Here is a 16061-nt window from a genome sequence, read left to right on the forward strand (position 1 = left end):
AGAGAGAGAGGGACGGACGGGGGCGCGACGTTTGCGGAGTCAGCGGTCCTTACTACCGTCCGCTGAGGATGAGCGTGACTCAGTGAGCGAGACAGGATGAATGTTACCCAGAGGAACAAAAAAAGTTTATTGGTTTCACAATCGTTTGATCAGTTTCATTTAACATTTACATTTAGTAGTATTCACTGGGCTTCCGTACGCGTGCCTGCCTCTGGTGTGTCCCTTCATTCTCTCTCATTAAGCTCATCCATCAGGTCACACAGGCTGTCCACCAGGTCCTCCATCAGAGCATAAACCTGCGGGACAGATAAGTAGAAAGATTCATGTATTCATAAGATCAATATAGGACAGTGGGAAACCTTTAAAGTGGGCTGGATGCTTTAGATGCAGGGGGGGTGGGAGTCTTCTTTTAAAAGCGGTCAGAATTGAAGCAGCAGAGGTCGACATATCCTGACTTTTAATCACTAGTTGAATGTTATGGAATGAATAGGGTAAAAATAGCAATAAAGTAACACAGTATGAACAGTGTAGTAAATAGTGCCGCAGCTCAGCAGCCTGTTGCACCAGCTGTGTGTAAGTAAGTGTGTGTGCATGTCCAGTGAGTTGTCAGACTGATTCAGAGCAGTTATAGTTGTGTGGAAGAAGCTATAGTTTGAGTCAAGCTCCAAAAACTCATCCAACATTTCCCATAATGCAACTGGATAGTTTCTTTCATTAGTTGACATCATCAGGGTTATTTATGTGGGACAGTGGAGTAGTGATCTCCTCACATGACAAGTAAAATGATGTATTTAAAGATAATCAAAAGACCTTTTTGTGCAGGAGCCTTGAGTAAATGTCCAGCACCTCCAGCTCTACATTTTGGTCACCAGGAGGTTGTCCACTGACGCTCTCTGGACGGGTGTCAGTCAGCGAGGACCATTCCTTCCCTTGCTTGTCTCTGCTACGTTTCCCCGCTTCATCCCTTCTTTTCCCCTTCTGTCTGCTGTCCTGTGAGCAGGATGGCCGGGAAGAAGACAGACAAGAGTTAGACAGAGCGAAGGAGAGAAAGACATTAGCGTGAATTACTGAGGAATGACAATGGCATTTTTACTGAGGACGCAGGAGGGTCCAACTTGGACACTGTGTTGGCTGGTGAGTGGTTATATGCGTCTTATGTCATGAAAAACAACATCTTTCATGTGCTGTACCGTTTGACTTAACGTATAGCCGTGTGTTTTGTGCATGTACCGCAGATGGCATGGACTGGTCCAGGTCCAGGTGCATTAATTCACAACCCTGGGCGCACAATTTGGAGAGCAGGTGCGCATTTTCACGCTGTACTCAGTTACCATGGTACCCGGTGACTAATAAGGCTGTACCTTACCTATGACTCAACCATCACACAGAGGAGAAAATCACTCAGTAAAATATACAGTCACACAGACAAGGCTGCATCTCTAGTCTATTTCTAAATGTAACATTACATACATAACTTTTTTTATGGCTGACAGTGGAGACATGAACCATTAGAAGAGAGATGTAACAGGCCAGATTCACACCCACACTGTTGTTAATGTGACGACCAACTGAGCCACCAGTATTTTGAACAACACAGTTACGCGTCTTCATTAAGGTTCTCTATCCCCGTGCTGACGACGACAAGTTGCTGAGATTCAGATTTGTGAATAGGACGAGGCAAAAGTGGCAGGGTACAATGAGGATGGGAGCAGGAAAACAATCATTACTGAAATGAATGGGTGCTTAGGGACATTTTTAGCTTGTTATCTCATCCGACCAGTCACTCTGCAAAAAACATGAATGGCCACTACCATATTCTATTGCTAAGCTACTATAATAAGTTATTTGGGGGACACAACACTGGATGGAGAGCATTAGCTTCCTACATTTAGTGGAATGGCTGGTTTAACATTGCATATCAGATGGTTAGCATATCAAGTGCACACATGCACACACACATACACCAAGGAACGCACATACACCCCCCCTCCTATGAAATAAACCAAGATTCAGTGGAGAGCCAAACCCTCTAATGTTCTGGGAAACAGAATCAACACACACACACACACACACACACACACACACACACACACACACACACACACACACACACACACACACACACACACGCACCGGGACACTTTTTCATAAAACACACTTATAGAACATAATATTGTAGGTATATGCATTATTGGGAACCAGGCAGTAGGTGGCCAGGTTTTCAGTAGTAACAAGAAAACAAGAGTTGCCTTGTTGAATGGCAGATGAATGAATGATGAACTGACAGCTTGTTTGAAGTGGTGACGCTGACTCATGTTTGTATCAGCTGAAAGTCAGCTGCTATGGTGTGTCATTAGTTACAAAAAATTATACTTGATTCATGTAAAATACTTTTGAATCTGCTGCCACTAAGTGGCAAAACATTGTATAGTAGCCCGTCTCTGTGTAGGTGAAGCCGAGTCAGAAACACAAATGCATCAACCTTATTTCCCCTCACCTCCGCTGACTTTTCAGTTGTCGCTGACTTGGACTCTCCTTTTTTGCCATTTTTTAATCTGGACCTCGACCCACTCTTCTCCTCTTTAGCAGGGGCTCCTCCCTTTTTCTCACTCTTCTCATCTTTGTTGTCAGCCGTATCTGTGATGCAATAACACAGTTGTAACCAGCATGAATTCAATACCTTTCAAAGTATGAGTGAAAGTCTCACCAGCATCCGTAATTACGGATTCCTCCTTTTTATTGATCCACGTGTCTCTCTCTGGAAGGCCCAGCAGGTTTCTGAGCCACATGGCCTCAACATCCATTCTGTCCAGCAGTTTCCTCCACAGCTGCTGCCTGCAGGGGGCACCACACACCACCGTAACGTGAGGGTTTACTACACTGAGTGTGCAAGTGTGGAGCATGTGGATGTGTTTATGTCTCACCCTATAGTTGCTGCTGTTAGATGGTGGTGTTTCAGTTCAGAGGGTCCGGAAAGCTGCAGAAGCAGAGAGTTGAGCTGGGCCAGGCTCTTTTCCTGAGCTGACTCTTGCTCGGGCAGAGACAGCACAACCTTAAACAGAAGAACAGATGAATGCACATATATGTAATGTCTTTGATGAATCATCTTAGTGTAAAATTTTACAAAAGGGTGCATTCGAAGAGGCCTTTGAGACTATAACCTGCTAAATGTGTCAACCTGCTAAATGTACTGCTATAAGTACTCTGTACTGTTAGAGTGTTATTGTGTTTTTTATTATATTTATACATATTTACATTTTATTATTACTAAACAATGTCTCTACCTGTCGGAGTGTATCAACAGAGAGGTCCCAGGAGCATCCTGGATTCACCTCTTGCCACAGTCTCTTTAGGTCCTCCACTGGCTGATCAAGGTACTGCAGCTAAAAGAGGGTAAGTAATAGAAAGTATAAACACATAATGACAAGACTCCCATGGACAAAAATGACTGTCACACTACAGGATGATAATCATCCCCTGGTAGTTATCTCCTCTATCAACTGGGATGCATGTCCCCATTTTCATTCACTCCTCAAGGGAAGAGAGGAACCATGGGTGCCACCCTCTGTGGTGATAAAATGTGGCTATGTGAAAGCCAAATGGGCTGTAATCATCCTAATATTTAATAATGACAGATGTGAAAAGTCCTCTATAAATCCCAATTACAGGTTTGATGACCTATAATTAGAGGTAATATTACACTCTTAATGTTTGGTTTTACCAGTGCTATTTGTAATCATTCTCTCCCATGTCTACAGCTATTGTCATTATAGCTGAGGAGACCTGCTCTATATTCACTAGGCCAATCTAATCAGCCCCCCAATCAACCTAGTTAAAGTCAGGTTCCTATTGCACTGCCATGGCAACATATCCTCTTTTGTACAGTGCAGAGTCAACAATGATATTAGCAATATATAGCAGTTATGATCTATTCAGGTTGAATTAAACAAATGGAAATATTGGTAATACGTGGACTGACCAAAATGTATGATGTAAAAATAACCACAACTTACAAATTTGCTTTCAACTTTAAAGAGTTACCTTGGGGTTTTTGGTTAAAAACTCTGTCTCTTCAGTGATATAGAGTTCTGCAGGTGAGCTGGGTCTCTCCGGGGTGTGGACCCCCTGCAGCACCTCATACACAATCGACCTGCACAGTTCTACCATCACTATCTTTTCCAGCTTCGTCTGCTTGTGCACACAGAACAGACAAAATCACATATGGGTTTCTGTTTATAAAAACCTTGAACACCGGACACACAGTTTAATTGCACACCACCTCTAAGAAGAGCCTCTGGTCTGCAGTTTTGTCCTGGTACAGAGCCACGCCCCTCAATGTGACCTGCATGGAGGCTCCTTGCAGCAGCACAGGGTGGGTGTTGAGCTGCCACAGTTCAGTTTTGATGCCTGGCTTCTTTGACTTAAATATGAACTCCACCTGCTGGGTGTCACCTGGAAGGATCACACCTTGGATTGGAGGGGAAGCGAAATGGAAAGCAGAAAGGTGGCTTGAGTACTGGTTGACAGACACAGTATGATGGGCTGACACAGGGACAAACAGTGTATGACGTGAGAGCGGTGGCAGCAGGTGTGTGATTGTGTTTGTGTGTACCAGAGGAGCAGTTGAAGTAGAATTGCGGACTCTTTGTTTGTGATAGCAGGTTAGGAAAGCTGTGTGGCACGAGAAGCTGCTGCCAGTTGTAAAAGATAGCTGTGCTGCCTTCGTTGTGCAGCTCCAGGTGGGATGAGGCTCTTTCTCCAGTAAGGGCCTCAAAGAATATCGTGGCATTGATTCCAACTTCTCCCTAATTAGTGAGTGTTGGAGAGCCAAACCAAAGCAAAGCAAATAACATATTATCTTGCCATCTGTTCATATATGTGTGTGTGAATATTTGCTACAAGATACAAACACAAATCAGGGCAAATGTCACCTGTAAGACACAGACCGCGGGTGCATGTTTTTGACCCCAGTCTCAGATGGTACAAACAAAAGGTTAGCTGCTAATAAAGGCCGGGTAAAAAAACATTGAGGGGGTGAAATTACTTCAACAACAGCTCACATGGTAAATGTACTATAATGTCCATTTCCACAGCATTGATGCCATTAGTTGTTTCTCCTTTGCCATACTCCTGATTGATGTCAACATACAGTCAACAAAAACAAATTGCATCCCGATGTTTTTTCACATTAAAAGCAATACATTAATTCAAAGTTAATTTTAATTTAAGGTACCTTAACATCGTTCGGGGAAACAAACAAAGAAGAACACCTGACGTGACTCTTGCTGTAGTGATGGAATTAGGGCCTCTGGAAATGGACATTATACTGAGTTTGTCAAGTCAACAGGCAAACATGGGGGAAGTGTAGAGTTTGCATTAACTGGAAACAGGAGATAAAAATAAATAAAACATCTAAAATAAGGCTGCACTTCTTTGAGGTAACTTATTATATTTGAAAATTGACATTAGTCATGGTTTGAAATGTATACTGTACTAGAATTTATTACATTTTTAACGCCAAGCTGTGAAAAAGCCGTTCTGTACCTGCTTAGTGGCAGAGTTTCCAGTCCAGCTAGCAAGCTGACCACAGAACCTCAAGGCAGGAATAAGGAGAGCATCAGACCGAACATTATCATACTGTGCCAGTGGATCACTGTGGAGGACAGCAGTAGCATACAGTCCAGACAGTTAGACACTTAGTGAATAAGTATGTCAATCATCAGCTGTCACTTATTAATACTAGAAAAAGTTGGACTTTGAAGAAGACTGGAACATATCGAATAAATAAGATAAGCAGAGCAAAGAGTTTTTTTCTCACAGGTCCTTCTTCTTGTTGTGCTCCTTCTCCTCTCCTTCCTTCTCCAGTAAGGGACTACGACAAACTGTGACAAAAGTGGCTGGCTTGCCAGCGCCAATCACCTCCAGTCCATCAATGTCCTGTAATCAAAGTGACACAGAGCGGTAGCTTTAAAGGAAGAGGTCAGCTTTGCATGTTCATTCGACATTCTGGTCCCTGTTATTGACAAGCAATACCCTTTTTATTCCAACACCAGTAGATACGTACATCCTGTCCACTCACGTCCAGAAGGTACAGCTAGAGAGGACAAAATGAGGTAACGACACGTTCAACATGACAGGACGAGGTGTTGCGGAACACACTGTCCAGTTGTCAGTGACTATATTAAATTTTATCAAGGTGCACATACTTCCCTTTCCCTAACAGTAATAGACATCTGAATGTTCTCTGAATGAAGCTATCAGTGAGGACAGAGCTCTATCACTATATTATGTGACAGGCAGAGTGAAAAAAGGCAAATATTGTTCTCCCCGTCCTAAAACATAAAACTTCTCTCCTGTACTGGAGGCTTTATTTGCTTTCTCCACTCTCTCTCCTTCCTCTCTAACAACTTACCATCCTCTCTCTCCTCTTTTCCCTCTTAATAACAACTCCCGGTCCCCACTATCATCTCTCTCTCTTTGCACATATGTCACAAAGCTACAGACAAGTCAGATGCTGACAGGACAATCTGTCTCCGTCTATGTGTTACTCAGAAGACACTTCAGACCTCAAATCACCTCAGCATCACATCAGCCACCAACACGACAGAACACACTGCTACCATATCCTCTCATGTCACAGATGCGCCTATGTGTGTGTGTGTGTGTGTGTGTGTGTGTGTGTGTGTGTGTGTGTGTGTGTGTGTGTGTGTGAAAGCGAGAGCAAGAGAGGGAGAGATGGGGGGAGATGAAAAAAAGATGTAATTTGAATAAACCTTCACATAATCAGCACCTGTTACTTAGGGTTTGAAATAGGATTAAATGGGAACTGGCTGTGCAAAGAAGTGCACATTAGTTTAAGTGTTTACCCCAGAACCTCCTGCCCTCTTTTGATAGAGTCATTGTAATGCAGAGAGAGCAATAAGGCATGTTTGGTCCCTTTTCTTGGGCTCTGTTACCCCACAGATCTACTGATGAACAGTGCTACTCTATGGCTGGACACACTCCAGATCTCAATGTTAGCATGTACATGAACACACAAGTGTTTATGGAAGGGCTGCAGTGGTTCATTAATCTCATTATGCATGTGCATGTTTTGCAGGTGATAAAATGTATCATCACATATTTGCACAACAGTATGTGAACAGATTTGCGTGTGTGTTTATGCCTGTGCGCCCGCATACATGTGTGTATTTGTGTGGGCGTGCATTGGCATTGGGTGGTCTGTCTTGGCCATGTGCTGTGGTTTGTTCCTCAGAAAAAAGAACTATGGCTGGATGTCCACAGGGTTTTTTAAGATACAGACTGATCATGAGCAGCTAGCAGCTCCAGCAGCTAGAGACAGAGTGTCCTGAGGGTGTGAGCAGCTTCAGTGGGATGTGTGGTTGGAAGACAAATGGAAATTAAGTTGTTTGTGAAATTAGGTAATTGTACAATGTTAGAACAGCAAAACAAGGTGTAATGTGAATAATATGTGATTTGGATTGTGGCGTCAAGTTTTCAAACTGTGATGGACAGAGGTGAAGGGACAGCTGCATGAACGATGTTCTAAAAACAAGAAGGTTGAAGGTTCTTGAAGGTTGTTGTAGTTTGGACCACTGATTTGGCCCGCTCACTAACACAGTCAGCAGCTGAAGCTTCAGCTGTGTCAATTTCTGCAAATTGCATCAAAAATGGCGCTTGTTCACTGAGTTGTAACCCAGTCTAATGGAAACGGACATGACACATATATTTTCAGGTTCAGTGTGGATTACACTTTCTGGGAATATCAATCTCAAACAAAGAATCCCTACGTGTGCTTAGAAATCATAGACAAAAAGACACTCCTTATAACTCCATCACACTTTTACGTTTTCTTCAGAATCACAGGAATCCAGTAATAGTTGTCTTTACAGAGATAGGTACAGGAACAGGAACTGCTACTAGCCAATTCGGCATACTTACTGGTGCCAATTCAGCAAAATGTAGACAAATATAGGCAAAAAGGTGGCTTGCAGTTGGGCCCACAGTGGTGGACTCCAAAAGGCACCCTGGACTACCATACATTACATATCTAATGGTGTTGCATCACACAATCACCAGTGTACCCAAAAGTAATGAATACCTCCAACTTTGACATGTTTATACATTTATTTATATGTTTTTGTCATTTGTCATGCTTTATTGGAAATGCCAACAGGCTGTTGGCAACTCATAAGAACCTGATTAAGTATATAATACATCCAATGTAATTATATTTATATACAAAATTTTAAAAGAATGTGCTGAGTGGAATATTTTACAGCTAGAGAATATAATTAAAAGCCATCTCTGGTGGACTCCACATTATCTGTGGAAATTCTATACTGTAATTTGTTGTTGCTTAACAGCCAACAAACACGCTGATACTCATGTATCCACAATTAGCTCAGCCTATGTATTGGTCTACCTCTCATTAAAAACCTTTGACCTTTTCAACCTTTTACATTTTTACTGTTATGAGAAATGTTATGAGTTTAAGGGGATTATTGCAAGGTTACAATAGGACCAATTGTATTAATTTGAAGTGCTACTGAGCCAAAGCAGCATTCAGTGTTAGAGTTTATATGTTTGTGTTACCGGCTTTTTGATGTCCAAGTCCTGCAGGACCTCTCCAAGCTCCTGGCACCGGTGCTGCAGGTATACACTCTGGTCCCAAGTCCGAGAGGCTGGACGCAGAGTCCCAGCACAGATTATTCCTAGAGGATGAAACATTTCCCACAGAGAGAATATAGCTCTCAGTTTAGAGTAGTCCCGTAAAAAGAGGCTCTTCTTCGTCTTTTGTTGTTTGGATGCTGTATGCAACCAGACACATCCAATTTACGTTGCATTACCTCTGTTTGCAATTCATCTTCTTTTGTGGGCCTATTTAACTTCACAGAGCATTTTTTTTTCAATTTGGGACACCATTTGGTTTTATGTGAACTCACAATCAGGAGGAAGAGGGTTGATAACAAGGCAGAAGGGAAGAACTGGGGCATGGTGTACTGTAGGTGTCTGTGTGTACCTGATTCCTGGCGTACGCTGCTTGGTTGTCCTACATGTGTGACAGGTCCCCGTCTGCCCTGCTCCGTCTGAGTCAGAGTGGCTGAGATGCCACTCATTTCATCTCCATAACGCTGGGGGAGACTCCAAAACTCACTGCCCACACGATAACCCTAAAACAAGTAAAGACACACAACTGAAGACGCTACAGAGGAAATGATAACAGAGCTTTAGAAATGTTATTTGTTGTAGAAATATAACAAATATGAGTATGACAGACAACTAAAGACACAGTAGAGCAAAGAAAGCAAATAAGAGACATACATATCCAGAGTGGATGAGTGGTATGGCTTGGTTTAGAAATTCCCTCTGCTCCTGAGTTTCTCTGAAACGGTTTGCTTGGTTCATCAGTAAGTTTTCGACTGGCCTGTCAAGCAAGTCTTGAAAGAGTTGAAAAGGGCGTAAGGTGAATAGAGAAATAGATTGATGGAGAGGAGATGTTAATGCATACAAAGGAAATCAAATAACATTACTTATTTGCTTTAAAAGAGAAACCTTATCTGAGATTCCCTGCTGTAGTATACAGATTAAGGTTGTAATAATGATGTAAACAGTTCCATTTCTGGCGCAGGTTGCTGTACTCTCTAATCTGCTCACCAGATAAGAAGCCCTGCTGCCGTCTGCGCTGCATCATATGTGTATGCCAGTGCTGCAGGGCATTACTCTGGATGTTTCTGGAGTCTGAGGAGAGCTCACGCCCTTTGTCCACGGCGTCAGAGTGACGCCTCACTGGGGCCTCATATGGATCTTTCTGGGACTTTGGTATTCGCTTCGCCAACTGGAAGGTGGAGCGAGGATAGAAGGAACTAGAGGTAACTTACGCAGCAGCTTGACAGGTTTTAAATACTGTATGTAAATTAAATACATTTTCTTTTCATGTGTTCCCATTATATTGGTTCTGAATTTACCTCTGTTTCCCCTTTGGCTTCCAGATAACGTCTGAAATCCTCTAAACTGCCCAGGATGCTATGTGGAAGAATCATGCCTTGTTCATCAAACCGAATCCCTTCCAATCGTGAAAAGAGAACATGGACAGAGAAAAAGTGGGGTTTTAGCTTTAAGGATGCATATTATGACTAAGACAACATCACTTATGTTTCAATATGCTACTGTACTGTATGTTATTATCCATGAGGGCGAAAGAATACAACTAACCTGCGTAGCCCAGAGCTTGAGAGTCAAGGTCCAGGTTCACTGGATGACCCACGGAATTTCTATCTTCATCAGATGGCTGTGTCTTACTCACACAAGCTATGAGCACTGGTTTTTGACGGCCCTTGGGTGGCTTTGGTATATGAAGCTGCAGTCATAATCACATACTCAGTTAAATAATAATGAAAAAAAAAGCTTCAGAATAAATGTATCCTGCTGCCACACACACATAATTTGTATCTTGTTTGGGGGAGCAAAGTAATTTTCCAACAAATGGCAAATACAGCATATGGATGAAGTGGGTTTACTTTATGGAGGTCCTGTGGGTTAATGGCCAGAGCCTGGATGTCCCTGCCTCTGAGAGTGGAGGTTTTTGACTGGCTTTCAACCAAGATGTGCAACTCCTCTGATGTTTTTAGCTTCTTATTCTCTGGAAGAGAGGAGAAACAGTGTGTGTGTTTGAGTAATATGTTGAGTGGGTGCTGCTGTAATACTTAAAAGTATATACTTAACCTGTGGAATCTCTGCACACACAGATTATAATGATCCATGTTGTTTATTAGTAATGCCCTGGTTTCAACATTTTAAATAGTGAAAAGAGATTCAACTTCATTGTGTGCAAAGTACACCATCAGTGCTCACACAAACACACACCCACATGCGGACACAAAGAGATTACCCTGGAACACTGACATGGTTATGCAATTCTGTTAATTTGTCTTTATCCAACTGGCCTGATTATAGTTTCCATGGCCACAACAACAATTATTAGTCCTTGGCTTCAATGTTTTCATCCACAGACTCAGTTCAGTTTGTCAGATAAGTACTTTGCTTTGCTGGAAGTGAAAGATGCCCTTGGCCCTCGAGGAAGGACACTGCATCAGATCCACATCGACTCTCTGCTTCCCAACCTAACTGTAAAAATGGTGGTGCAATGCAACTACAATTACAATGCAAGTACATTTAATCAAATACTGTACAAGTACAATTTTGACTTACTTTTTTATGCTACTTTAGACTTAATACTTACTACATTTCAGAGGGATATATTGTCCTCCACTAACACTGCATTTATTAGACAACTTCACTAGTTACTCTGCATATTCAGATTATTAAACTAAATATTATCAACAAAAATATTTTGATGTATTATATTTCAGATTAGGGGGAAATCTCCAGGCCTAGCCAAGTTAAAAGTCCCCCCTGCACCTTCATCATCAGCCGCAGCATTAAAGTGATGTGCATATATTAATGCATCATCAATAACAATAATCACATAATATCTGAAATAACGAGTAACTTAATTACTACTTTCTCTTCGGATACGAGCAATATTTTGATGCTTTTGTAGGCTACTTTTACTTAACTAGTCTCCATTTTTGAATGCAGGATTTTAACTTGTAACAGATTACTTTGACTATTGTTGCTTCAGTTATTTAAAGATTAGTTCTTCCACCGCTGAATAAAGAGGAAACGTTTCATAGAGCATTGGCTCAGCAGTGCTACAAACAGTTAGCTTAACATTAGAGAGGCGGAGGCACACGGAGGGTGGTGCTGTAGCTGACCTGCGTTACAGAGAGGTCGGAACTCCTTCTTCGCTGACTCCCCGCGGATCATTCCGTCCAAACTCCCGTTAAAACAACAGTCACCGATAAATATAACGTTAATGTAGTGATAGTTAGCAATGCTAACCGAGCTAGCGCCTCGCTTCAAGCGCAAGTAAGTTATGTGTTGCTCTGACCGTTACCATGGCAACAGACGCTTAAAAACCACAGAGCAACGAGAGTTTCTTTCTTTCTTTCTTTCTTTCTTTCTTTCTTTCTTTCTTTCTTTCTTTCTTTTTGGCATTAATCAAAACAAAAAACACAAAAAAATAACAAATAACAATAACAAAAGAATAACTTACAATAAGAATAATAACAGGCCTATATAAATCAACAAGATATGCCTCTTGTATAAAGAAAAGAAAGAAAGGGAACAAGACCAAAGCAAAAAGGAGCTTTAATAAATATTACTGTATTTTAGAGACAAATGTATAGGACAGTCTTCTCTTTTCTTCTTTTATTTTCTTTTTCTTCTGCTTCCTTCTTTTACAGCCAACATATAGGCTACCATAGCAAAAGTGTGTGAATGTTGGGAGTTAAAAAAAAAGTCGGCCTATAAGTTTATGTAGCCTATTATATCTAGGTTAATAACAATAACACTAACCTATTAATAATAATAATAATAATAATAATAATAATGATAATGATAATTAGCCTACACATTAAGTTTCCTGAAAACATGGTGTTCTCCTGAAGAACACAACTCCTTCTGTCAATCAGCATGACGCGGATGAACCACGGGGTTGAGGATAGCCTATATAAAGAAAGCTGACATCAGCCAAAGACCAGCTCCAGCAGGCCTATAAAACGTCAGATCACAGATTGTTCCCACTTTGTTGCTCGGAACCACGGGCCAAAATCCTCCTACAACGATGGAAATGGGCAGCATCTCCACCGGCGCACAAACCACCTCCATCCCTGTCCCGCACCAGCTCAGCTGCTCCACCATGGATGGCCCCCAGTTTCATGGTAATATGGACGGGCAGTGCGCCGGATCCTCCAAAGTCTTACTGGCTTACAAAAACGCGTCGCAGCGCCTGAGTTCGTCGGGACTTAAAGCGGGCTTGGGCTTACTTAAAGTGGCGACGTCTCAGTGGAAACAGGAGAAGAAGACGCGCTCAGGGGCGACCGTAAGGCAGCTGTCCACTGCAAACACCACATATCCCTGCAAGAGATCCCCACTGGATCAGCTGGCAACTCTGGTCCTCCACGGGCAAACGAGGCAGCGCCAGGTGGGCCAAGACCACCCACTTACTTCTACCAAGCCGCAGAACTGTAAGCGCATTGTGGTTCTTGGTGCGCCACGAGTCGGCAAGACCTCCATCCTAAGAAGATACCTTCGGGACGGCTTTGTGGAGGAGTACAATCCCACCTCCGAGGATTTCCTCCGAAAACTGTTTCGTATCCGCGGAGAGACCTACCAAATCGACATCCTGGACGCATCCAGGGAAAGGGATTTCCCAGCCAAGCGGCGACTGTCTATCCTCACTGGTGCGTATTGGCTCAGTCATAATCTATGTCCTGCAAAAACTTGTCAGTTTTTTATTTGTCATAACAGACAAATAATAGACCAGAAAGGGCAGGTTATGGGTGCATGCGTAAATGCATAATTCTCTCTCTTGAAGAGTGCATGTGTATGCTTAAATCAACCATTACAGGGAAATAATTGATTTATTTTCCATTTGAATATTTTTGCAGGAGACATTTTTCTTCTAGTATTCAGTCTAAATGACCGGAGCTCTTTCCAAGAGGTCTGCGCCCTGCGAACGGAGATCCTGGCCGCTAAATCCAAGCTAATGAAACCTCCTGTGCCGGAGCAGTGCGCACAGCTGCAGATTCCCCTGGTGGTCTGCGCCAACAAGGTGGATCTCCTGCAGTCTGAGAGTGGAATATCCAAGGCGGAGGTACTCCGAGCCCTCGGTGATGACTGTGCCTATTTTGAAACGTCTGCAAAGGACAGCACCAATCTGGAGAAAGTCTTCGAGACTTTGGCAAAGCGAGGCGGGCTTCCGACCGAAACTGGCCCGTCTCAGCATCGCAAGGTCTCCCTCCGTTCCTACCAGGCCATGCGGACTGGCCGTGTGGCGGGGAGAGGGTGTCAGACCCCGGGGCGCGATGACCCCTGCGGCGCCCTGCATCCACTGGCTCGGCGGCCGAGTTTTAGCACGGATCTCCGACAAGTTATCGGGCCAAATACGGGAAGAAAGCCCGGCAAAGCGCTGGAAAAATGTCAGATTCAGTGAGAGACAAACAGAGAATGAGACGAAGTGTTACTGAGCGAATAAAACAACGTATAAAGCACTGATGTTCATGTAAATATAATGTATTATCGTTGTCTAATTACATAGACTTGAGATTATGTTTTCAAAATAAAATATTTTTGAATATCATAATGGCTCGTTTATTCTATCTATCTATCTATCTATCTATCTATCTATCTATCTATCTATCTATCTATCTATCTATCTATCTATCTATCTATCGTGTGTGTGTGTGTGTGTGTGTGTGTGTGTGTGTGTGTGTGTGTGTGTGTGTGTGTGTGTGAAGGGGACAGTGGGAGGTTGTTGAGTCAGGAAACTGATCATTTGATTATTGCATAACCTATATTCAGAAATCTATTAGATAGCAACTCCTTCTGTCGCCCACTCTTTTTTAGATCTTCCTGTGTGCATATAGGTGTGTGTTTGTGTGTGTTGCCCATTGAGTCGTGATTGCCAGAGGTCCACAGCCTGAATCCCACACATGCAAAACAACCAGATTAAAGCCGGGGTTTCCAGTTGGCCTATACCTTCGCATCCTACACTACTCTTTAAATGACTTCTCCGATAGGCCTGTCACTCTGTGGGCCTTTCAGGCGAGGCTAACACAAGTTATACAGCTTTCACATCCATGCTGATTAAGCTGGATGTTTTTGCTGTGTGTGCTGGATTCAGTGACGGTTCTGGAGGTTCTGTAGATGTGTTTCCATTGGCCCTGCTTCTGAGTTCATATTAAGAAATGTTTGTGTGGCAGAAAACATACCACTCAGACTTTACATTTACAACAGACTTCACATGATGATCACCTATGAGCAGTCTCTTTCTGTGCCCATTAGTAACAAGCAAGATAAAATGACACTGCTTCTCATGTGCAGTGATAAATGGACTAGTAATAACACCCTTCCTACGCTATCAACCAAAAAGTAGTGATAAAAGTGTTAACTCTCGTACCTCTTCTACACGCATTCAGTGTGACAATCACACCATGTCAGTACCCAGCTCTCCTTTTTCTCAAAAAAGAAAACATGTGAGAGTAGTTTCTTTACTCAGAGAGCTCTAATTGGGTACCATTGTAAAGATGTGTAGTTTGGATATGTGAGTCTTGATGCCTGAAAGCCTCATAATAATGTCTGTGCTGAGGTCGGGCGAAACTCAGAGAGATTTGGGGACCACATACAAAACCTATTTTTTGGAGTAGAAAGAAGTTCTCCTAATAAAGCTGGTAGGGAAGAATAAGGCTAAAACCCACTTAAACATAGTAGTCAGGGGACTAATGAAAAATCTGAAGACCTGTAACCTGTTTTCCTATTATGCCATTCAAGGGTTCAGCAGTGGAAGTGGTTCCCCATACCTGCTGCTCTTCAGTCTTCAATCATCAGTTCATCTGGGCCAAAGCTGCACACTCATATGTTTTTCCTGCCAGCATTCATCAGTGCGTATTATCCTTCTTTCTGTTGACTAGCCAAAAAGAAAAATAACAATATTTGATCACAAAGAAATTATAGCCTATTGAAGACCCCCTTGTTGTTAGGCCTGTTAAGCTTCCTGCTCTCCTACACTGAGGACGCTGTAGGCCTTGCCTAATGGGATCAGGTATACTTGAACTTACTATTTTTGGGAACAATGGGTCCTTGATTTCAGACGGAGGTACAACAATAAACAACTGTCACTGACAAATTAATGTCAGCTATAACTACTAGCTCATAACGCTAGTGTTAGGTGCATGAATTGATTGTAGAGGCTTTTTCCAGCAGGCTTTTAATGTCTCCAAAATTTATTTAAAATGAGAAAAACCTAAGGGGGGGTCATAAATATGTGCTCCATGGCTTCATGCATGCATGTGTTGGTGTGCATGTATATGTAAGTGTTGAGGAGCAACAAGGAGCACTGGTATATAAGCTAAGAAATAGAAAAGAGAAGAGGAAAAGAAGATGAGAGAAAAAAGGCAATTGACAATAGCACATTGTTCTTATATTGCTGGTTTGTC

The 16061-nt window shown here is 42.5% G+C and overlaps 2 protein-coding genes across 2 annotated transcripts; one reads left to right on the top strand and one right to left on the bottom strand.

Annotated features, from left to right (window-relative positions):
- Nucleotides 1-97: 97 nt before the first annotated feature.
- Nucleotides 98-11960, bottom strand: mycbpap (mycbp associated protein). The gene is made up of 19 exons (XM_051384277.1): nt 11778-11960; nt 10521-10642; nt 10216-10360; nt 9969-10066; nt 9658-9838; nt 9325-9440; nt 9023-9173; nt 8596-8714; nt 5819-5937; nt 5545-5653; nt 4613-4805; nt 4280-4467; nt 4042-4188; nt 3285-3383; nt 2925-3052; nt 2708-2835; nt 2498-2637; nt 811-990; nt 98-296 (listed from the first exon to the last, which is right to left on the bottom strand). Exons 1-19 carry the CDS (start codon nt 11827-11829, stop codon nt 225-227), a joined length of 2487 nt encoding a protein of 828 aa, XP_051240237.1. The 5' UTR covers nt 11830-11960; the 3' UTR covers nt 98-224.
- Nucleotides 11961-12163: 203 nt separating this feature from the next.
- On the top strand, nt 12164-14209 carry rasd2b (RASD family member 2b). The gene is made up of 2 exons (XM_051384283.1): nt 12164-13307; nt 13515-14209. Exons 1-2 carry the CDS (start codon nt 12689-12691, stop codon nt 14057-14059), a joined length of 1164 nt encoding a protein of 387 aa, XP_051240243.1. The 5' UTR covers nt 12164-12688; the 3' UTR covers nt 14060-14209.
- The last annotated feature ends 1852 nt before the right edge of the window (nt 14210-16061 follow it).

The sequence above is a fragment of the Dicentrarchus labrax genome, unplaced genomic scaffold (assembly GCF_905237075.1).
Source record: "Dicentrarchus labrax unplaced genomic scaffold, dlabrax2021, whole genome shotgun sequence".
Classification (NCBI taxonomy): Eukaryota; Metazoa; Chordata; class Actinopteri; family Moronidae; genus Dicentrarchus; species Dicentrarchus labrax.